The 22,504-nt window shown below is 41.0% G+C and overlaps 2 protein-coding genes and 1 long non-coding RNA gene across 3 annotated transcripts in view; 2 read left to right on the top strand and 1 right to left on the bottom strand.

Annotated features, from left to right (window-relative positions):
- LOC311623309 (histone-lysine N-methyltransferase SETMAR-like) overlaps positions 1-22,504 on the top strand; it is a gene marked incomplete at its 3' end in the record, with an annotated part of 325,341 nt that overhangs the window by 131,212 nt on the left and 171,625 nt on the right. The window lies entirely within an intron of this gene.
- On the bottom strand, positions 5,046-14,057 carry LOC311622514. Its single transcript, XR_014794999.1, has 3 exons — positions 13,762-14,057; positions 7,333-7,533; positions 5,046-6,607 (listed from the first exon to the last, which is right to left on the bottom strand). It is a non-coding gene; the product is annotated as an uncharacterized lncRNA (long non-coding RNA).
- HMGB2 (high mobility group box 2) lies at positions 14,169-16,609 on the top strand. The gene is made up of 5 exons (XM_084883755.1): positions 14,169-14,330; positions 14,941-15,109; positions 15,396-15,541; positions 15,621-15,795; positions 16,345-16,609. Exons 2-5 carry the CDS (start codon positions 14,960-14,962, stop codon positions 16,501-16,503), a joined length of 630 nt encoding a protein of 209 aa, XP_084739881.1. The 5' UTR covers positions 14,169-14,330; positions 14,941-14,959; the 3' UTR covers positions 16,504-16,609.

The following is a 22,504-nucleotide window of genomic DNA, read 5'->3' as shown; positions in this document are numbered from 1 at the left end:
AGAGAGATTCAAATAACTTGTATCTGAAAGGTCATCATCTCACTGTGATAGAGCCCTACTAAGTTTCTTTAGATGTTTTAAAATATCAAAGTAAATGTTGAAAAGGAAAGCACAGGTAGAGAGCTGTGATGAATACTGTGATCTTTCCTTTGCCAGAGGGAAATTCAGAATTAAAACTAGTGTGGCCAAACACTTTTTTAAAAAATTATTTTTTTTATTGATTTTTAGATAGAGAAGGAGAGGGAGAGAGAGAGAGAAACATCGATGACAGAGACACATCTACTGGCTGCCTCCTGCATGCCCCCTACTGGGATTGAGCCCACAACCTGGGCATGTGCCCTGACCCGAAATGGAACCCGGGACCTCTTGGTCCATGGGATGACGCTCAATCCACTGAGCCACATCAGCCAGGCAACACTTACTGTTGGGGTTTTTTCTGATGAGTTACTATCTTAAATAATTTACTCCAAAAATAAAATGACTTTGTCTTGGCATTGCTACCCAAAAGGAGTAAAATGCTATTTTAAAAGTTATGAATCACTGACTGCATGGAACAGATTACCTATTCAACAGTATTATTAATTTATTTTTCTGACATAATAAGAAGGCTGAGGGAAGATGGTTCCTTATATTGCTTCTGTAGTTCAATAATGTCAAGGATGGCATCTATGATTTTCTTGCTTTTTTCCCTCATGATACTCAGGATTGTTTTTAACCAGCAATAATCTATCAATACCTTCTAATCAAGGTATTTTTTTTACAGTTAGAAGGAAGAAGAGAATGATTATTGAACAAAAAATTAACAATTATCTACAATGGTCTAGATTTTTTTATTGTTGATGCTATTACAGATGTCCATTTCCCCCTCCAATTGCTCCCCTCCCCCCAGCCAGCCACCCACCTTCACCCCATTGTTTTCTGTGTTCATGGGCTACGCATATACTATGTTCTTTGGCTTTTCTCTTCCAATCACCCTTCCCCTCCTCCCCCCTGAGATATGCCTCTGGTCCTATTTTTTTCATCAGTTTATTTTGTTAATTAGATTCCACATGTAAGTGAGATCATACAGTATTTGTCTTTCTCTGACTGGTTTACTGGTATTTTGCTTAGCATCATAATCTCCAGATCCATCCTTGCTATTGTAAAGGGTAAGAGTTCCTTCTCTGTTACATTTACACAGTGGAATACTGCAATGGTCTAGATTTAAGAAATATAGACAGAGGGAATAGAACAAGACCATTCTACTTAAAATTCCTGAAACATAAAGAAACTCAGAAGTTAGCAGAAATGAGTTATGGATTTTAATGAACATTTAAAAATAATTCCACCTTTTTAAACTTAGAAAACATGTTTAGGTGTTAATTAAATTGACAAATTCAGTAAATATTTGTGCCAATGACATTAGTATATCATTGTACTCATATCCTATGAGAGATATAAAACATGATATTCCCTGCCTTTAAGAAACTACTACAAAACTTTTTGTATTATACTTTCTACTTTATAAAACTCTTTCACAGACAATAAATATTTGGAAATCATAACTCTTTACAGAAGAAATTTTTATCTGATAGATAAATAGTAGGCCCTCTAAATCCCTACCTATACCTCTCTGGCTTTTTACCACTTTAATATTCTAGGGCAGAGTTCAGCTGCAGGAATCTGCATTCCTTTGCATTCCAAAAGTGGAAGAAAGTCCTACCCAGTGTAATTAGGGCAATTTGGAAGTGCTTGAGAATTATCAACCTCCCATCTCAGCATCCCTATGCAATATCATACAGAAACTATTTTGCCCCTCACATGGGATGACTTTGAGGCATGTATTTCATACACTTCCCCTGAATTTTCCAGTGGGATTACACTCGTAATTACTAGTGGCAGCTGGCTTAGTAAGGCACCCTTATTTACTGCCTTCCCTTCTTTGTCTCACGTCCCCACCTCCTACGGGTGTTTCCTGAATCCTCCAGATAAACTACCAGCACTCAAATCCTTGTCTCAGGGTTATAGGGGCATTTCCACTAGGTTATTTCCACATACCCACCCCTCAGCTGTGTGTCAGTTCAGTGGGTGGGCACATGATTCAAGCCAAGCCAATCTGAATTCTTCCCAGGGATTTTCTTAAAACAAAATCTGGGAAAAAGGGGAGAAAAGAGACCTCTCCTCTCTTTTTGAAAAAATGTCCCCATTTTTGTATTTCTAGTACAACAGTGCTTGGCACAAAATAGGAACTAGCTAAACATTTATAGACTCTTCAATTAATACAATTCCTACAACTTTTTTTTTGCTGCTAACCCACATTTATGATAAGACATTAATTTTTAAATGTCTGAAATACGCTTGTTGCAGTATATCATACCCTCACAGCATCGTCTGTAGTAGTTAAGAACATGGACTCGGGAGCCAGATGCTTGAGAATTAACTCTGCCACGTGCCAGTTGTTAAACTGTGCTTGTTATTTGTCTGTTGTCTCTCAGCTCTTTTCTCCTTCTATTCTCTCCTCTGTGTTGCAAGGCTACTGGAATCCTAAAAGAGACACCTCCCAGATTCACTTGCCAGTTGGTGTCAGGTTCAGTTCTGCTAATGGGAGGTTCAAAGGCAAGAGGAGGATAGAAGGCGTTTTTCTTCTTCAGGCTCCAGAAGCCTCAGCAGCACTGAGCTTTTCTACTCTGGCTCTCGGAGTGGGGGGCCTGCTAAAGTCAGCTGGCTTCCTGCAAAGCAGCCGCAGAGATAGTTCTAATCCTGCAACAGTTATATTCCAAAAGCTCGGAAGGACAGCACTGTGGATAACACTACTTTCTCTTTTGTTCCCCCAATGCTAGCATAGGAGCTCTCCTGGTAGTTACCTCTGATAACAATACATTCTCCACCACTTCTTGCTTATCTAGCCCTTCTATAAGGATTCCCTCAATAATAGAAGTAATATTCCCTCTGAAATAACCAAAGTGTCTTTTCTTTTCCTGACTGGATACTGACTGATAATGTGGCCATGGGCAAGTAATTTATTCTCTTTGCTTCTGTGACTTCCCTATAATATGAAATATTCGGTGTTTCACCGAAAATAAGACATCCTCCGAAAAAAAGACCTAGCGCATGGAAAGATAAGACATCCCCTGAAAATAAGACCTAGCGCAACTTTGGGAGAAAAAATTAATATAAGACAGTCTTATTTTCGGGGAAACAGGGTAGTATATCTCATTAGCATTATTAGGATTAAATGGGCTAATATTTTTAGAGCACTTAGAACAGTGCCTGGCACAAAGCAGATACTATGCTTGTTAAATGGCAATGTTTCAGACTCTATTGTTAATGTAAATGGCAATAGCAATATAATTTTTAAAATCTAAGACCTTGCTCCATATACCATCCTTTTGTACAACCTGTCCCATAATCTTTCCTTGCTTATCACGATCACTTCCCTATCTATCATGCCTGTCTTATCCTTTGCTCAGCTCTTCTTCATAAAACAGCATATATGTATTTTAGTGTCTTTCTCTCACTTGCTTTAGACAAAATAGACATTTGGGAGGTCAGTAGAATTAAGTGTTTTTATGAATATTGTATTATAGGATGCTGCAGTGGTGAGAGGGGTATGCAGGGTGAGAAACAACACTGGAAGTGGAAGGCAATCCTATATAATAAAAGCCTAATATGCTAAGTGTCCAACAGTTTGACCAGTCCCTATGATGGTTACTAACCACTGGGGCAGACGCTCTGATCGGTAGGTTAGCTTGCTGTTGGGGTCTGGCAGATCGGGACAGGGCAAGACAGGCCAGACACACCCTGGAACCCTCCACTGTCCCTGCCTCACCCCGATCATGCACCGGTGAGTCCCTCAGCCTGGCCTGTACCCTCTCCCAATCCGGGACCCCTCAGGCAATGTTAGAGAGCTGGTTTCAGCCCAATCCCCACAGGCCAAGATGAGGCACTGCACTGGTGCACAAAATCTGTGCACTGGGCCTCTAGTAAGTTATATTAAAACCTGAAGATGAATCCTAGAACCACTATGAAGGTTCTAGATTCATCTTCAGGTTCTAATATAACTTACTAGAGGGACCTCATGTAGGAGAAAAGCTTGAGAAATAGATTATTTTGGTTAAATTGCATCTACTCTAAGAGTATCTTACACTTGTGTGGAGTTATTTCATTGACTTCAGTTTTGAGATATTGAAAATATACTTGTTTTTAATCTTGTACTCAGCAGGGAGAGCAGACTTAGGTTCTGGGGCTACATTTACTCCATTACCAAGATCCTGAAGACAAGGCCCTCCCCGCCACAAAAACAAACAAACCAGTCACCCAAAGTAGGAATGAGAGGCTTAGAGATTACTGAATAGACAGAATTCTGCTGTCCTTGTACAAAGAATTTGTTTCAGAAATTCCTAGAATTTCTGTTGAAGTTTAACAAAGTAAACTTACTGACCTTTAACCTTTCAGCTTGTCCTCCAAGGTGTAAATACTTCTCTATCTTTATTAATTTGTCCAATCTTCAATTATGCATAAGTGTATTTTTTTAGTCTAATAGAATTCTAGGTTTTAAATATAGTTAGATATTTTTTAAAGTACATCTGAAAATCTCATATTGTTTGTGAACATATTTTTAAATACAATCAAATTACTGAACATTGTGACAAAATATAGGGAATAAAGTATAAATATGTCATGAGTGTTTATGTTTATCCCAGAATTTGCAATTTTCAGCCATTACCAAATTTTAAACTATCATTGGCTAGATGAAAATCAGCATAGTTAAACCATGTCACCTACGGCCTATCCTCTGGTAGGCCCGGCCAGGACACTTTTCTTTAGTCCCCAATGTTCAATCCAGGAATTCACGCCAGTACATAAAGATGGCACTAGCACGTACAACAACACTGTTCTGCATGTTCTTCCTTCCCTCCGCTTTAACTATAGACGTAGAGCCTTCCTCAGCCCAAGAAATAACCCACTTTACAAGTGGAGTGAACAAACATGTTCTGATCTTCGCGCTAAACTGGTAGTTCTGAAATACTATCCCCAACAAGGAAGTATATCACTTACTCCAGAAGGTAGCCAGCACTCATTCTCTGCTAAGATTGAGGGAGAAATTGACTCACTTGAAGCAGTCGGCCTGGCATACCTGCAAATGAAATCTGACTGAAATAACTGCTCGCAGAACAGACCAGATCTTATAATTTCCTTTATTAGATTCCATGTACCCAAGACTTGGAGAAATGATCTCTCTGTTGCTGCCTCACTTGTATGGTACGCTGTGTCCACTGCTTGGAACTCTTTATCCAACCTAACAATTCCAGTTCAGCATAACATCCCAGTTATCCTCAATAACACAGAATTTCTGAGGCTATTAGAAAAATATTTGCAAGAAGTAATCCTTGCAGTTTCCTTCTCAGAGACTGAATACCAATGTAAAAGGCTTGGGGATTTCATATTGAAGATTTATCAGTTGTTAATCTTAGCAATAGACAAGGAGCACTTTTTATATATATATATTTTTTTTAATTGATTTTTTTTTTACAGAAAGGAAGGGAGAGGGATAGAGAATTAGAAACATCGATGAGAGAGAAACATCGACCAGCTGCCTCCTGCACACTCCCCACTGGGGATGTGCCCACAACCAAGGTACATGCCCTTGACCTGAATGGAGCCTGGGACGCTCTATCCACTGACGCTCTATCCACTGAGCCAAACCAGTTAGGGCAGACTGGGAGCACATTTGCTTGGAGTTGCTGATACTTACAGAGCACATGTGCACCTTTACCTCACAGCCCTTGTAGAAAATGCATTGCAGAAGTAGTAAGTCTCAATGTTTGATAAGGTAACTATATTTGTTAACAGGATAGATGAAATAGCCAAGAGAGGTCATGATAACTATTTCCAGGCAGTCAAGTCTCTTTATCCTCATTCACAAGGGTTGGTTATGCTCTGTCATAACCAGCAGTTAACTAGTAATTTCCACTCTGTCACGGCCCCATCACTTGCCATTATTCCTTCAGCCTTATCAACTATTCTTCATGATCTTGCTAAGAATAACCCTCAAATGTGCCTGGAATTGTTTTCTGTATCAAAATGCTGCTTCTTCCCTGAAATTGACTTAGCTGTTAGCTGTCAGCAACAGTTTCACAGGATGAGGAGAGAAGTGGCAAACACGGCCAGTTCAGGAAATTCAGAGAAGATATACTTGCTGCATTCTGAGCAGAGTGCATATGTAGCTATCTGAGGAAACATGCAGTTTGGCTGCCGGTCACACTCCTCAAGGGAGTTACTCGCTCTATACGAAGAGCTTCTGGAGAATGGCCCAAAAGAGGGAAATGGTGATACAAAGGCTGTAAGTATGTGCCATTAGAGTTCTCAGGTCATAGGCTGGAGTTTGAGCCTGATCTCAACAATATCGTTACAAAGCAGTTATTGAAGACAGGAACTGGTGGATCTATGAGTACAATGTAGGAGCTTATAGCGTGAAGCATAACAAAACGATGACTCAACTTTTTAAAAATAGGTAAGTTATACTCACTTCCTCTCAGATGATTCCTTTATTTTCGGAATCATATTGTATTCTTCAGCTTTCATTGTTAAGGGCTAAATTGTTCTTGACTATTTTGAATGCAGTGCTCTGCAAGTGAAAAAATGTCATAGTCTTAAAAAAACAACCAGCATACACATTTTTTTAATGTGTGTGTGTGAACTTAGGTTTTCTTTTATCTTGGGTAGATGCCTAGGAGTGGAATCTCCTAGTGGGTAAATGTATATTTAAAATTTGAGAAACTACCAAATTGTTTTCTATAGTAACTATCATTTTACCTTACCACTAGAGATATATGTGTTCCAATTTTACCATATCTTCAACAATACTTGCTTTTTTCTTTTTGATTTGGCCATCCTAGTGGGCACCAAGTGGTATCTTATTGCTTACTAAGGTTTTTTAATTAGCATTTCCCTAATGATTAGTGATGTTGCATGAATTTTCATATGCTTAGTAGCCATTAGTCATTGGTTTTTTTAGCATAAACTAAGACTTGTATCCTATGAATAGGAGGATAAATTTTTGCACATGCACATATCTAAATATAAATATGAATAGGAGGATAAAATTTTGCACATATTTAAATATAAATTTTTGCACACCCAAAGTATATGATGCTAGGCATATTACAACTTAATACACATTATTACTTTTATCACTTTCTGAACTATGAATGACCCTTATAACAACTCCACTTATCCCTCTTATCTTTTGTACTATTTTTATATAGTCCATTTTCACATTATAAAAACCCACAGGACATTATTATTATTGCTGTTTTAAACAAATAATACTCTTAAATTGTACATACTTACCCTGTGTTCTTTTTCTCTTTCTTAGGATTTAGGACCATTTTCCTTAAGCAGTAACTTCTCTCAGCTTTTGTTTTTCTGAAAACATCTATATTTTGCCTTAATTCTTGAGAGCTTTTCCCCTGGATATAGACCTTGAGGTTAGCATTTCTTTTCTTCAGTAATTTAATGATGTCATTCTGTGGTCTTCTGGATTTCCTGGTTCTGTTGAACAATTAGAATTCAGACTTAGTGCTGCTTTTAAAGTTTACTATGTCTTTTCCCTCTGGTTCCTAAGATTTTCTGTCTTTAGTTTTCAAATTTTTTATTATGACACACTCCAGATAATACTTTCTACTGGAGCAGATTTGACCTTTCCCTTGTTAGGCAGAATCAACTCGTATAGTAGGTAGAATGATAGGGGATGATTATCTCAAAACAGTGAGAGATTGAGCTGTATGTATCCAGGCTGGGTTATAAAGTTTTAGTAAGATCCAGTTCACCTCTGGCTCATTCCTATTCCTCAGACACTGTCACATGGGTTTGTTTTTATTTTTAATTTTTTAAGATTATTGATAGTATTACAGATATCCCCCATTCTACCCTCCCCTCCCCCTTTCACCCATCCTCCCTGCTTCCCCACTCCACCCAGCCTCTGCCCTATCCCAGGCCTTCACCATACTATTGTCTGCCTGTGTCACACTGGCTTTTAATTTTTTTTAATTTTTTACATTTTTATTTATTTCAGAGAGGAAAGGAGAGAGAGAGAGCGCGCGCAAGAGTAAGAGCAAGAGAAACATCAATGATGAGAATCATTGGTCGGCTGCCTCCTGCACACCCCCTATTAGGGTTCAAACCTGCAACCCCGGCATGTGTCCTTGACCGGAATCGAACCTGGGACCCTTCAGTCCACAAGTTGACGCTCTATCCATTGAGCCAAACCAGCGAGGGCTGTCACACTGGATTCAATTGAGGTCTTGGCAATCTCTGTTACCTTAGCCCTGAGAAAATTCATTCTGCCCTTTGGGGGGTTTGAAGCTTGTCTTTCCACATTCCTATCTACACAGCTTCAAAATACAGCAGATGTTTTCAGGAAGAGACCAATAATGTGCTTTTGGCTCTCACTCCAGCCAGACTTTTGTTTACAAAGTTCGATGAAACCCTAGATTTCACTTTGTCTTTTAGAGGCTTCTGACACAATTCTCTAGCCTCTCCTACCACCTGAGAATTCAGCCTATCTGTGTGGAAAATAGATCATTATATACATTTATGTGTCCTCTAGTTTCCAACTGATTGTGTTAACGCCACATAATTGCTAAAAACTTAGTAGATTCTCTTTCCCTTTATAAAAGTCCTTTTGCTTGGGCCTAGTCAGATTGATTCTTGAACCTAAAATGTACAAATTGTTCCCCCAGATCATCAACATACCTATGAAGCGCTCTTCCCTGTCTGGAATTTCAGTTTGGATTATTTTCTGATTGCTTCAATATAACTCCAATGTATTTTAAAAGATGAATTTTGCAATCTGTCCACCTCCCCACCCCTGCCCTGCCCCAATTGTGGCAGTGGGGGCTTTTAGAAAATAACTTTTTTTGGTTGACATTTAGTTCATAATGATTCACAAAACCTAGTTAACTTTTTGTGTATTTTTAAAAAATATATTTTTATTGATTTCAGGGGGAGAGAGATAGAAACATCAATGATGACAGAGAATCATTGATCGGCTGCCTCCTGCATGCCCCACTCTGTGGATAGAGCCCACAACCCAGGCATGTGCCCTGACTGGGAATCAAACTGTGACCTCCTGATTCATAGGTCAATGCTCAACCACTGAACCATGCTGCCCAGGCAGTTAACATTTTTTGAAGAAAAACAAAATAACATTGGTTACCATTTTTTTTTTTTTTTTTTCCATTGAAAATGCTACCAGTGGAATGAGAAGGTTTTTACTTTTTCTTACCTTGGAATTTTCATTTCATTTATTCAAAAATATGTTTTTTAACTATATCACTAAGCTGAAACTCTAAAGTGAATATGCAGTTAGCCCTCAAGACCAGAAATCTCCCCCTAAGTGGATGTGCCTGTTTGATAATTCTTCAGAGTGCTTATCCTACTCTTCTCACTGTCTTTGAAACAACTTGAAAATATTAAGATTCATCTTTGAGAAGCTATTATATGTGCAGAGTAATGGTTTCAGTCTTTTACATTAACTATGCAATTTGAGAGAACAATATTTATATGCAGCTAATCTTAGGTAGAGTATACTACATTTTGGCTAACTATATGAGTTAATAATCATTGAGAATTTATTTACTGTTCTGTGGGGGTGGTGGGATTATCAAATCCTATCTAATAAAAGAGTAATATGCAAATTTACCATCACTCCAACACACAAAGATGGCTGCCCCCATGTGGACAAAAGATGACCATAATATGGCTGGCAGGGGAGGTAAGTTGTGGGTGATCAGCCCAGCAGGGGAGGGCAGTTGGGAGGGACCAGGCCTGCAAGGGAGGGCAGTTAGGGGTGACCGGGCCAGCAGAGGAATGCAGTTGGGGGCAACCAGGCCTGCAGGGGAGGATAGTTAGGGGTGACTGGGCTGGCAGAGGAGAGCAGTTAGGGGTTACCAGGTCTGAGGGGAGGACAGTTAGGGGTGACCAGGCCAGCAGGGGAAGGCAGTTAGGCATCAATCAAGCTGGTAGGGGAGTGGTTAGGGGTAATCAGGCTGGCAGGCAGAAGCGGTTAGGGGCAATCAGGCAGGCAAGGAAGCGAGTGGTTGGGAGCCAGCAGTCCTGGATTGTGAGAGATGTCCGAGGTGGGATCGGGCCTACATGGGCAGTTGGACATTCCTTGAGTGGTCCCAGATTTGAGAGGGTGCAAGCTGGGCTGAGGGACGCACTCCCCTCCTCCCATGCATGAATTTCGTGCACTGGGCCTCTAGTGTATATATATAGCATTCTCTTTCACTCAGGATTTTACTATTTGGTTTTATTATCAGACTAGGAGCCTGGTGCATGAAATTTGTACAATGCAGGGGAGGAGTGTGGTGTCCCTTAGCCCAGCCTGTACCCTCTACAATCTGGGACCCCTCGGGAAATGTCCGACTGCCTGTTGGGATTGGGACTAAACAGGCAGTTGGACATCCCTCTCCCAATACGAGACTGCTGGCTCCTAACTGCTTCTGCCTGCCAGCATGATGACCCCCTAACCTTTCCCCTGCTGGTCTGATTAACAGCAAACTGCTCCCCTGCCGGCCCGATTGTCCCCAACTGCTCTCCCCTACTGGCCTGATCTCACCCCAAAATGCTTACCCCTGCTGCCCTTCCCTGCCAGCCTGATCACCCCTAATTGCCCTCACCTGATGGCCTGATCTCACTCCCCCCCCCCTCCACCCCCAATCTGGGACTCTTAGGATGAAAAGTTCAAAATTTTAAGGTAATTGAATAAGTGATAGGAATTTCAATAACTAGCAAAACTCAGATCATTTATTTCTACACAATCCTGCCAGATTGACACTGCTATGGATGAATTCCAGTTTACAGAATTGCTACTTACACTTATAGGATAGGGGACCTACTTTGGAAATAGCTTCAAGCCTAATTCATAATTATTTTATTGCAAAATACTTATGTTGTTATAATTTGTGAGATGCTGAACTCTGGCAAAGTTTGGCAAATAAAGTGCTATATTGGTATCATTTAGGAAGGGGAAAACTCTAGTAAGATTATTTTATTAGAAGACTAAGGTAACAGAGCAATATTGTATATATAAAGTTTGGCCTATATAGTTCATTACATTGGATAGCTATAAACTTTTATGTAGTCAAATACTGTTGTGAAGTAGCGAGGTTCACAACTAATTTGTGTTCATAACCAAATAATTTCCTACAACCCAAGTTATCTTTTAAAATTTTAATTATAATCTCTTGACCACCTAATTATTACAAAAGTTAAAATATGTCTTTCCCCACATTATGATTACATATCCAAAGAATTATAGAATCATAAATTTAAAAATTGAATGGTACTAGATTCCCCAAAATCTCATTTTATAATTTCTCAATCAAAAGCCTAGAAATATTAAATAAACTATTCAAAATCATAAGCAAGCCTTTGCTAGATTTAAAAAAATATTTTATTGATTTTTTACAGGGATAGAGAGCTAGAAACATCGATGAGAGAGAAACATCAATAAATTGCCTCCTGCACACCTCCTACTGGGGATGTGCCCACAACCAAGGTACATGCCCTTGACTGGAATTAAACCTGGGACCTTTCAGTCCGAAGGCCGACACTCTATCCACTGAGCCAAACCGGTTAGGGACCTTGCTAGATTTTGATTTTTACTTTTTTAAAAAATGAAGAGCAATCACTTCCCTCTTTATCATGCATCATTTTAATAAAAAAAACTTCGAAAATTATTTTAGAATATATGAAATTGATGTGTTCCTGCAAAGAAATGGTTCTAAAGTTGAGTTTTAGAAATACAATCTTATTTTCCCATTTAGAACTATAACAAGATTCGAAACACAATGAGAAACACCGTTTAGTATCACCTCTTTATAGGAATTTCAGTTCTCTTCTAGTCATTAGTATGCCAGGTAATTCATAATAGTGAACTAGGCTTCTTGTGTATTTAATACATCTTTTTAGAACTTCATTTGGGATTAGATTTTGTTTTTTGTTCTACCAGATTCTGTATATAATTTTTATTTTTAAAAAGGGTTTTCTATAACCAACAACCATCTATATCACACTTAGACCTTAGTTCACTGTGCATCTCACTGTTATTTCTAGGTCAGGAAGTACAGCATGAGAGTGAAGTCTTGGCATCGACGGTAAAAGTAGATTAAACATAGAAATGTTTTCCTGTTCTTTGCTGTGATGGAGTAAAGAATGAATGTAAATTGGCTGGGTTGGCTTCACCTGTAGGTTGTAAGGGGAGGCTCTATCCCAGGCCTTTCTCTTTAGCTTGTAGATGGCCACCTTTTCCTTGTGTCTTTTCACTTACCGCTATGGCTGTATCTGTGCTGAAATTTTCCCTATTTATAAGGACACCAGTTGTATTAGATTCAGTATGACCTCCTTTTAATTAATTACATCTGCAATGAACTTAATTCTCCAATAAGGTCAGTTCCAATTGTGCTATAAAAACAAAAATTCAAACCGACTAAATCATACTACATTAAGTAGCAATAAGCAGGTCACCAATGCATTACATTTTTCAAGTTTATTTTTAAATTCAGAAACATTAAGTACATGCATACTCTGCAACTAATACGTGTTTCCAGGGAAAACACAGTTTAAAGAACCTAATTTTTCTTTAGTAAATCTATATTCACAGTTGCTGGTTCCGAGTTCCTATTGATTACTGATTACCAACGCAGCTGGAGCACACAAGGCCCCAAAATACCAGCAAACTTAATAAGAAAACAAGCCTATTCAGAATCTGTCAAAACCAACTGTCGGGGCAACATATGGGCCAATATGAAAAAAATAGCCTTCCAAACGAAATACAAATACAGAAATAGCATCCTGTCAAACTTGGGACACTAGAAAGCGCCACGTTAAGGCGGCTTTGGTGCGCCCTCTCTAACGGGAGGCGACCCGGGCTGGGGGAGGTCTGCAGAGGCAGCTGTGCGCGGTTTGTATGTGCGACTGGGGTGGGGAGCATCATCCGTGCTGCTTTTTAAAAAAAATTTTTAAAATATATTTTATTGACTTTTTTACAGAGAGGAAGAGAGAGTTAGAAACATTGATCAGCTGCCTCCTGCACCCTCCCTCCCCCGTACTGGGAATGTGTCCGCAACCAAGGTACATGCTCTTGGCCGGAATCGAACCTGGGACCTTTCAGTCCGCAGACCGACGCTCTATCCACTGAGCCAAACCAGTTTCGGCCATCCATGCTGCTTTTAAGGAACTCTCACATGGATTTTTTATATTAAAAACTTAAAAGACAAAAAAACAAACAAAAAACCAGGGACGAGAGAGGGAATAACAAGGTGACAGCTGGGCCAGCCCAAGGTGCGGAGGTCACCGGGACCGCCTCGCCCCGGCCCAGCGGCCGCCGCCCGGAACCCCGGAGCGCGGGGTGGGGCCCGCGGAGAGCCGCCGCCGCCGCCCCTGGGGAATCCTGAGGCGCCCAGCCTGTCTCCCGGCCTTTGACGCCCGGGACAAAGAGCGAAGGGAGGGAGGGAGGAAGCTTCCGAGAGAAAGTCCGCGGGCGGAGAGCGCCTTACTTTTCAGATCGGTTTGTGACACCCCCCTCCCCGCCCGCGCCCTGGCCCCGGGACCCCGCCAGGAGCTGCCCTCCGACCTCAGCGACCCGGGGCGGAGCTGGGCACCCGGTCCGCGGGGCCAGCGCCTCTGTCTCCCCCGAGTCATCCTCCCGACCGGGCAGAGGCGCTCTAGACCTGGGAAGCGGCGGGAGCAGGGGCAGGGCGGGCCGCGCGTTACCTCAGCGACCGCAACGCGAGCAGCCGCCGCCGCCGCCGCTGCCGGCCTTCGACAACGACCCTCAGGCCCGGCGGCGACTCGGAATTTTTAAATCTGGCGGGGCTTTCCCTTTCGGGCCAACCGCTCCCCACCCCCAGTTTACGGCCCTTAGCCAGTCAGCGTCAGGCCCGCCATTTTTCAAACCCTCTTCCCGCCGCCGCCAATCAGGACGTAGCAGTACATTCCTCCCCCGACCGGTTCTAACGGGTCTGGGAGTTAACGACCTGGGCGACCCACCGAACCTGCTAGGCAGGGGACGAGGGGGCGGGCCCGGCGAGGCTCCGGCCAATAGGAGACCTCCGATGGGGAGGGGCGGAGCTTACGCGAGTTTGAATAATAACAAGGACCAATCACAGAGGCGGGGCGTGGCCTGCGGCGCAGCTCGTCAAGTTGCGGTGGCGCGGAGAAACTGCAAAACAAGAGGCTGAGGATTGGCTTAGCGATCCACCAGTTCACGCCGGAGCCCAGCGAGGGAGCGTCTGGTTCGTACCCGGCCGCTCGGCGGGACTCTGAGGAAGACCTACCACCAGGCAAGAACCCCCTTCTGCGCCCCTGGGCTGCGGGGTGGGGGGCTCCCCGCTGTCCCCTTCCCTCAGCCTTCTAGCCGGCCTGGACGCTGTGGCTCTGGGGCTTCTCTCCGGGGCGGCGGAACCTGGGGTGCGGGCCGCTGAGAGGGCCAGGGGCTGTGTTGGGCGGGCGGGAAGCTTGTCCGCGCTCGGTTCCGGGAGTTTTGTTTTAAAATGTCGGCCGCGAGACAACTTTGAGTGGGGCTCGCGAGGTGGAAGTCGGAGGACATTTCTGTCAGGAAAGGGGTTTCGAGGGCGCCCGCTGCGTTCCCTTCCTGCGCCCGGGCCGGGAACGGGCGTTGTCGTTGTCGTCGTCGGCGGCGTCTCCGGCCTCCGGGGGGAACGTAGCCGGTCGGTCGCGCGGAGACTCGGTTGGGGCGGCCTGGGCCGGGCCGCGCCGCGCCGTGTTCGCGGAAGCGGCGTCGCCGCGGCCCCGGGGCGGGTGGGCCGGCGCACGGCGGTCGGGCTCGGGCGGCCGCTCTCGCGAGGCGGGACGCGGGCGGGCGGGCGGGCGCGGATTTGGGCGGGAAGCCGACTCCCGCCGGCGCCCACCCCCCGGCTTTCGCCCGGCTAGGTGGACGCCGTCTGTCACCATGGGTAAAGGAGACCCCAACAAGCCGCGGGGCAAGATGTCCTCGTACGCCTTCTTCGTGCAAACCTGCCGGGAAGAGCACAAGAAGAAACACCCCGACTCTTCCGTCAACTTCTCCGAATTCTCCAAGAAGTGCTCGGAGAGATGGAAGGTGAGTCGGGAGTAGGGACTGAGAGCTGAGAGTTTTCAGGTGTGTTGGGGGGCCAGGCCATTAAGCAGGCAATTAACTTTGTAACTTGCAGCTCACTGCTAGCCTGCCGACTGGCTCGAATAGTCTGTTTAGAGTTTCAGGCGGATGACTTTAGGTTTTTGCTTAAGAGTATATTAAAGCAAAATGCTGTCAGCTGAGGGGGAAATGGGGCCGTTTAGATGGGCTTTTGGAAGCGTAGAGCTTACAGTTTTGCTGTGTTTTTTAACCGCTCTCGTCATGCTAACAGACCATGTCTGCCAAGGAAAAGTCAAAGTTCGAAGATCTGGCAAAGAGTGACAAAGCTCGCTACGACCGGGAGATGAAAAATTATGTTCCCCCCAAAGGTGACAAGAAAGGAAAGAAAAAAGATCCCAATGCTCCCAAAAGGCCTCCGTAAGTTTTTGTTTTTTTTACATCGCTCAAATTGTCTCTAGGTTTTTCAGTTTATTAACTCTCTGTTACTTCCTTTCAGATCTGCCTTCTTCCTGTTTTGCTCTGAACATCGCCCAAAGATCAAAAGCGAACACCCTGGTCTATCCATTGGGGATACTGCAAAAAAATTGGGTGAAATGTGGTCTGAACAGTCAGCCAAAGATAAGCAACCGTATGAACAAAAAGCAGCTAAACTAAAGGAGAAATATGAAAAGGTACATTTTTTTAAAGCCCGGGTTAAAATTAGGTAGATATTTTCTAAAGTATGTTAGAAGTAGATAGTAAGTGGTATGAAAGTTGGCAAGTGTAGATAATCATGTATTAATAGCTGTCAGCTGTGCTTTGTACAACTTAGGCAGAAATAACTAATTGAGAAATCTCTCTTTTGACTGAAATCAGTGTTGTGGCCCTGGTAGGTTCCTGCATAGAGACTCCTTTGTGGTTATATAGGCCTCTTAATTTGAAAAAGTGAAGGGCCAAATGCACTTTATGTAGAAACATAAAAAAATGTGAAGTTGAAGGGGGGGAGGAGCTAAGTGAGGTAAATGGATGTTAATGAAAGTATTGACATTGATCTAATGCCTCCCCCATATTTTTACATCATAAGCTTCCTAAAGCTTAGAGGGAACAAAAATGCTGTCAAAAATAATTTTTTAGACAGTTGCCAGGATTATTGGTCAATAATCTTAGATTGTTTACACGTAGTGGTTTTCAGTTGAGAAATGACACCGGATGTTGATTTTCTTTTCTTGACAATATTTCAGGATATTGCTGCATACCGTGCCAAGGGCAAAAGTGAAGTGGGTAAGAAGGGCCCAGGCAGGCCAACTGGCTCAAAGAAGAAGAGCGAACCAGAAGATGAGGAGGAGGAGGAGGAAGAGGAAGATGATGATGATGACGAAGAGGATGAAGATGAAGAATAAAGGCTCTTCTGTAATGATGTGTGTGGAGTATGTGTGTGCTCTCAGGCAATTGTTTTGCTAAGAATGTGAATTCAAGTGCAGCTCAATATTAGCTTCAGTATAAAAACTGTACAGATTTTTGTATAGCTGATAAGATTCTTTGTAGAGAAAATACTTTTATAAAAAAATGCAGGTTGTAGCTTTTTGAGGGGCTACTACATACAGTTAGATTTTAAGGCTTCTGATGTTAAATGTTTCTAAATATTTAATGGTTTCTTTAATTTCTTGTGTATGGTAGCACAGCAAACTCATAGGAATTAGTATCAATAGTAAATTTTGGGTTTTCTAGACTGTTGCATTTTGTTTTTTAAAAAAATTTTGTAATAAAATTATGTATATTATTTCTGTTGTCTTTGTCTTAATATGCTAAATTAGCTTTCACTTTAAAAATACTTAGCGTCTGGATCCCTGTCAACTTTTTTGTATTTCTGCCTCATTGTTTTTACACATACCTGAGTTAGTAAAGTGTTTGGTTAAAAGGAAGTCAGATACACCCAAAGTGTGATTTTAAAAATCAGATCTGGAATTTAAAGAACTTTAAAATTGTATGCAGTTTACAAAACGTCTTTTTTTTTTTTTTTTTTTTTTTTTTTTACATTTTTTAGCTAATTTGTCCACAACTCAGGGTTGTTATTATTATTTTTTTTTTTAGCAGTTTATCTTAAAGGCAACATTAATAATATGAAGCAGAGGAACTAGTACAGTGAATCTATACCTAAAAACAAATTTTAAAACATCTTTAGTAAAAAGTTTTACATTTTCTGATAATCAACTACTCAAGGTAAAGTACCAGGGTGAATTTTGAGTGAAGTCTTTTAAAAAGCTTAAGTGGTCTTAAGCTTTAGAATTTTGGGTAACCTAAGAAAGCAATTGATAATGAATATTGTGATTTATAACAAATTGGACTGAATTTCACTAGGAGGGAAAGAGATTTTTGAGAAATGTACATTTGAGGAAGTTTATGTTTAAATTTAGGTATTTTGAATAGTTATCAGGTTATTAGTGAAAGCTGACCATCTATGAGCTAAATAATGTTAATTTTATAATTAAGCCTGACAATCTTGGCTTCCTATCAAGTTTTCAAATGAAGCCAAAATTCATATCCAACCAGGGGAGCTTTGGTTGTCATGCTATATGTGGAATTACTATTTGCTAAGTATTTTATAAAATACTACAGTTTTAATTAGAAGTGAGGCATTAGTATAGTGATCAGAGCAAATGGACTCAAGTAGAACTAAACCTCTTTCTAATTGCCCAATAGTAATCATAATGGTCACAGATTTAAATGTGGATTTTTATGATAGAATGAAATCTGATTTTATATTTTAAATATTTTTTCTCAGGTGATTTAATACTAAAAAATGGCTAATACTGTATGTTTTAGAGACATCCCTAGGTCTGGATCCCAGTTCCCCAGTTCTACCAAATATTAGCTGCATGAACTTTACCTCTGAGTTTGCTTCTCCCCATTTGTAATTTGGGGTTAATACCTACTTCAGTGTTTTAATGATTAAATGAGAATGTTATAAAGTATTAAAAAAAAAATAATACATCGAAGAAATGTTTAGGAGTTTTAAAATTGAACTACAGTAAAAGTCTTGTTTCCTTAATGATTTCTAAACTATAGGTTAATGAGTCAGACTTACCAGGTTCCTCGTTACCTTTTTTTGTTGTTACCTTTCTTTTGAGGAGCTTTTGTGCCTGCTTTCATTCTGTTCTCTATATAAAATATGTTTCCAAGTTAAGAATAACTTGATCAAGAGGTGCTCCAAAATACGCTCAGGGTTTCAAAATACATGTTTTGTATTTTGTAAGGATGGATCAAAATTTCAAATCCCTCTAAAGATTAGATCAGTAAGTTTCCAAGACTAGGTGACTTAGAGGAATAGTTATATTGGAAAGTACTGAAAATGGTAATAAAGAATGAGGTTCTATCCCAGACCAGTGTGTACTTGGAGGTATATTATGAAGACCCTTTTTTCCCTTTTATAGAATACATAATAATGGTATAAAATATGAAAGGGCTATGTATTGGATAGTTTATAACCTTGATTCCCAGCTACATGATTTTCCCAGGGGGCAATCCCATTAATGCAATAATACATCCTTTAACATAATAGGTCTATATTTTAATATTCCATAAATTGAAGCTTACTGTACATGTTATGCCCCTTATTCTCATCATGGTAGAGATTGTTCTTTCACATTCATTTAAATAGCTATTTGCATAGTATCCCATTGAATATAGTTTAACCAGTTCCCTAAAGTTAGGTTTTTGCGTTTTGTTTTTTTTTAAGGTTAATGTTGTTGTGAATATCATTGTAGGTGATTTCAAACAATCCTATAAAAATACTTAAAAGTTTGTACATTTTGCCCTGGTCTGTTTGACTCGGTGGATAGAGCATCGGCCTCCAAACTGAAGGGTCCCGGGTTCGATTCAGGTCAACAGCACATGCTTGGGCTGTGGGCTCCATCCTCAGTGGGGGACGGGAGGCAGCTGATTGGTGATTCTCTCATCATGGATGTTTCTCTCCCTCTTCCTTCCACTCTGAAATCAATAAAAATATATTTTAAAAAACTTGATAAAAATAAAAGTTTATACATTTTACATTTGATCTTAGCCAAAAAGCTGAGAAGTGATTAAAGTGCGTACATTTTAAAATTTTCTTATTCTGACAGCTAAAATCTGTACTTGGTTTATGCTAGAAACTCCTCTTCTGCTTTTACCTTATTGAAGCCTGCCAAAATTTTTCTCAGAAGTTGTACTAATATATATTCCACAACAATGAATAATAGCTTACCCATTTCCTCATCTCAGCAATGTAATAGTTCTCAAATTTAATCTTTGCTATTGACACATTAAAAATGGTTCCTATTAGGAATTTAGCTTATAATTGTTTTAAGAGCCATTTGTGTTTCCTGTGGTTTTCTGTCTCATTGGTCTTTAATTGATCATTTGTGGGAATTAAGGAAAATGACCCTTTGTGACATGCATTGTAAATATTTTTGTCTTTGTTATTTGTCTTTGTCTTAGATGCTTTTATCATGGAAAGATTTATTTTTATGTAGGCAAATTTATTTAGTGGCCCTGGGAGGCCTTCCCCACTCAAATATTTTAAAAATGTGTCTTTGTTTTCTTTTAAAAATGTTTTGATTCAATATTTGATCCTTTATGAATTAATTTTGGTGCAAGGATCGAGGTAGGAGTCAAATTCATTTCTAGTTAGCTACTGCTTCTGATCTTTTAATCTATAGAAACAGGGTGCTGGGTTAGAAGATCCTAAGAACTTTACATATCAAAGCAGTCACTTGCAAACTTGCTCAGATGACAGTGTGCCTTTTGTGTTGTGTTTTGCTTTGTCTTAGTATGAATAGAACATTATCTTAAACCTGGCTTTCTATTACTATATATATGCCACTGAAAGTGTTTTTTACAAAGCAGCAATGATTTTATTTCTTGGGGAATAGCAAGAGAAAGTTAAAGGTGCTGTGTTGCCACTATATATTAGGTCTAGTAATAATGTCGTTTTCTAATACTTTTTTAAAATCGAATTTATTTAAACAATACAACAAAATTTAATCAACAATATAGTTGCCGTTGTTTTCTACTACTTGTGCCCAACGCTCAGGAAACATTTTAATCCCTCTGTTGTAAAATTCTTGTGATTTTTGATGCAAAAAATTCGGTCAATGCATTTTTGAGGCATTCTTCATTATTAAATTTTTTTCCAAGAAGAAAGTTTTGCAAAGAACGAAACAAATGGTAATTGGAAGGGGCAATATCAGGAGAATATGCAGGTTGAGGGAGAACTTCCCATTCCAACTGGCACAGTTTTTCAGCAGTGATTCTTGCAGTATGCGGTCGTGCGTTCTCGTGGTGAAGAATTACGCCCTTCCGATTAATCAGCGCGTGTTCTTTTTCTCTTAAAGCTTGGGCTAACCTTTCCAATTGGGCACTATACACTGCACTTGTAATGGTTTGGTTATCACGTGTCAAACACAAGGCCCGCGGGCCAAATCCAGCCCGCCAGGCCTTGCAATGTGGCCCGCGCCGCGCTGTCATCACTGCACTCTGCTGTCAGTTTATGACATTGTCAGTTTATGACTGTTCAGTAAACCATTCGGCCCGCAATTTAGGCTGGATTTTAGATTTTGGCCCCTTCTCTGATTGAGTTCGACACCCCTAGGTTAGATGGTAAAAGTTCATAATGAAGAATTCCTTTAAAATTCCACCAAACACACAACATCACTTTTTTCGCATGCAAGTCAGGTTTTGGCGTGGGCTGCGGAGCCTCATTTTTGTCCAACCATTGAGGCCGCCTTTTCAAATTAACATACAGCACCCATTCTTCATCTCCAGTAACAATTTGCTCTAAAAACGGCAAACGGTTTTGACGAGAGAGGAGCGAACTGCAAATTGTGACTCTTTGATTACGGTTGTTGTCGGTCAACTCATGAGGAACCCATTTTCCAAACTTTTGGACTTTGCCAAGTGCATGCAATTGATTGAAAATTGTTTTTTGTGAACAATTTAAAGTTGTCGCAAGCTCTTGTTGGGTAATTTGAGGATTTTGCACCAAAAGGGCTTGAAGAGCTTCTTGATCAAAATTGGACACACGGCCTCGACCACTCTTGTCATCTAACGAAAAATTTCCCTCGCGAAATTTCTCAAACCAACGCTGGCATTTTCTGGCGCTAACTGCATCTTGACCAAGAGCACTACAGATGTTTTTTGCAGCCTCACTTGCTTTTCTTCCTAATTGGAACTCGTAAAGCATGCAGTGCCCAATATGCTCTTCACCCGCCATCTTCTTAGCCCTAGTTTTGCAACAAAAACCAAACCAAACACAAACTTTTTCAAGCAAAACTTGTTAATTGCACTTCACACGTTCTGTAGATACCACGTGTTTGAAGGTTATGTCAATACAAGTCAACGCCAAGCAAGATTTTAAACGAATGTTAAAAAACGACATTATTATTAGACCCAATAACATTCAGTCCCTTTAAAATAAAACACATCTTTGGAAATCAACCATTTGTGTACTAGTTCTCATGAGATTCCTATTAGAGACTAAGGAAGAGGTGAAGTGAGGAACAAGAAAGTAAGCTCTATGAAGACAGTTAATTTTTGTATAATGGGATCCCCTCTTACCTGGTTTTACCTTTGGTCAAAAAAATTAAATGGAAATTTCCAGAAATAATTCATGTTTTAAATTGCACTCCATTAAAAATTTTCTTTTCTTTTTTTTACTGTTGATAGTATTACAGATATATCCCATTCCCCAACCCTTTCTTACTCCCCTCCTCCCAGGCTCTAAGCCTCCACCCCCACCAGGTTTTACCACTTTATTGCCCGTGTGCATGGGCTATGCGTATCTATACTAATAAAAGCCTAGGTGGTTCTCACGTGATGTCACAATATGGCTGCCACAAAGATGGCAGTGCACACAGTGGAGGCAGTCACTCTGTGCTGTGAGTCTTGGTCCCATGGCTCCGCACAGTGTGGAGGAAGCTGGTCCTGGTGGAGAAGGTGGGTTGTAGCAGGAGAGGGAAGTTAGGGGTGACCAGGCCAGCAGGGGAGCAGTTAGGCATTAATTGGGCCGGCAGGGGAGTAGTTAGGAGGCAATCAGGCTGGCAGGCAGAAGCAGTTAGGGGCAATCAGGCAGGTCGGCAGGCAGGCAGGTGAGTGGTTAGGAGCCAAAAGTCCCGGATTGTGAGAGGGATGTCTGTCCGCAGACATCTCTTGGGTTCTAGATTGGAGAGAGTGCGGTCCGGGCTGAGGGACACCCCACTCCACCCCTCCCCCGGTCAATGAATTTCATGCACTGGGCCACTAGTAAGTATAGAAGTTCTTTGATTTATCTTTTTTTGTCCCTCCAAACCCACATCAAAGTATGTCAATCTGTTCTATGCCTCCATGCTTTGGGTCTTATTTTGTTGGTCAATTCATTTTGTTCATTAG

Source organism: Pipistrellus hanaki (genome assembly GCF_964339955.1).
Source record: "Pipistrellus hanaki genome assembly, chromosome: 5".
Taxonomy (NCBI): Eukaryota; Metazoa; Chordata; class Mammalia; order Chiroptera; family Vespertilionidae; genus Pipistrellus; species Pipistrellus hanaki.
This window is presented reverse-complemented; position numbering and strand designations above follow the sequence as displayed.

What these genes read in the sequence shown, in the direction of transcription:
- HMGB2 (XM_084883755.1), top strand. Translation starts at nt 14,960, where the DNA reads ATGGGTAAAGGAGACCCCAACAAGCCGCGGGGCAAGATGTCCTCGTAC. An exon ending in AGTGCTCGGAGAGATGGAAG is followed by an intron (nt 15,110 to 15,395) that starts GTGAGTCGGGAG and finishes TCATGCTAACAG; the next exon opens with ACCATGTCTGCCAAGGAAAA. An exon ending in TAAAGGAGAAATATGAAAAG is followed by an intron (nt 15,796 to 16,344) that starts GTACATTTTTTT and finishes ACAATATTTCAG; the next exon opens with GATATTGCTGCATACCGTGC.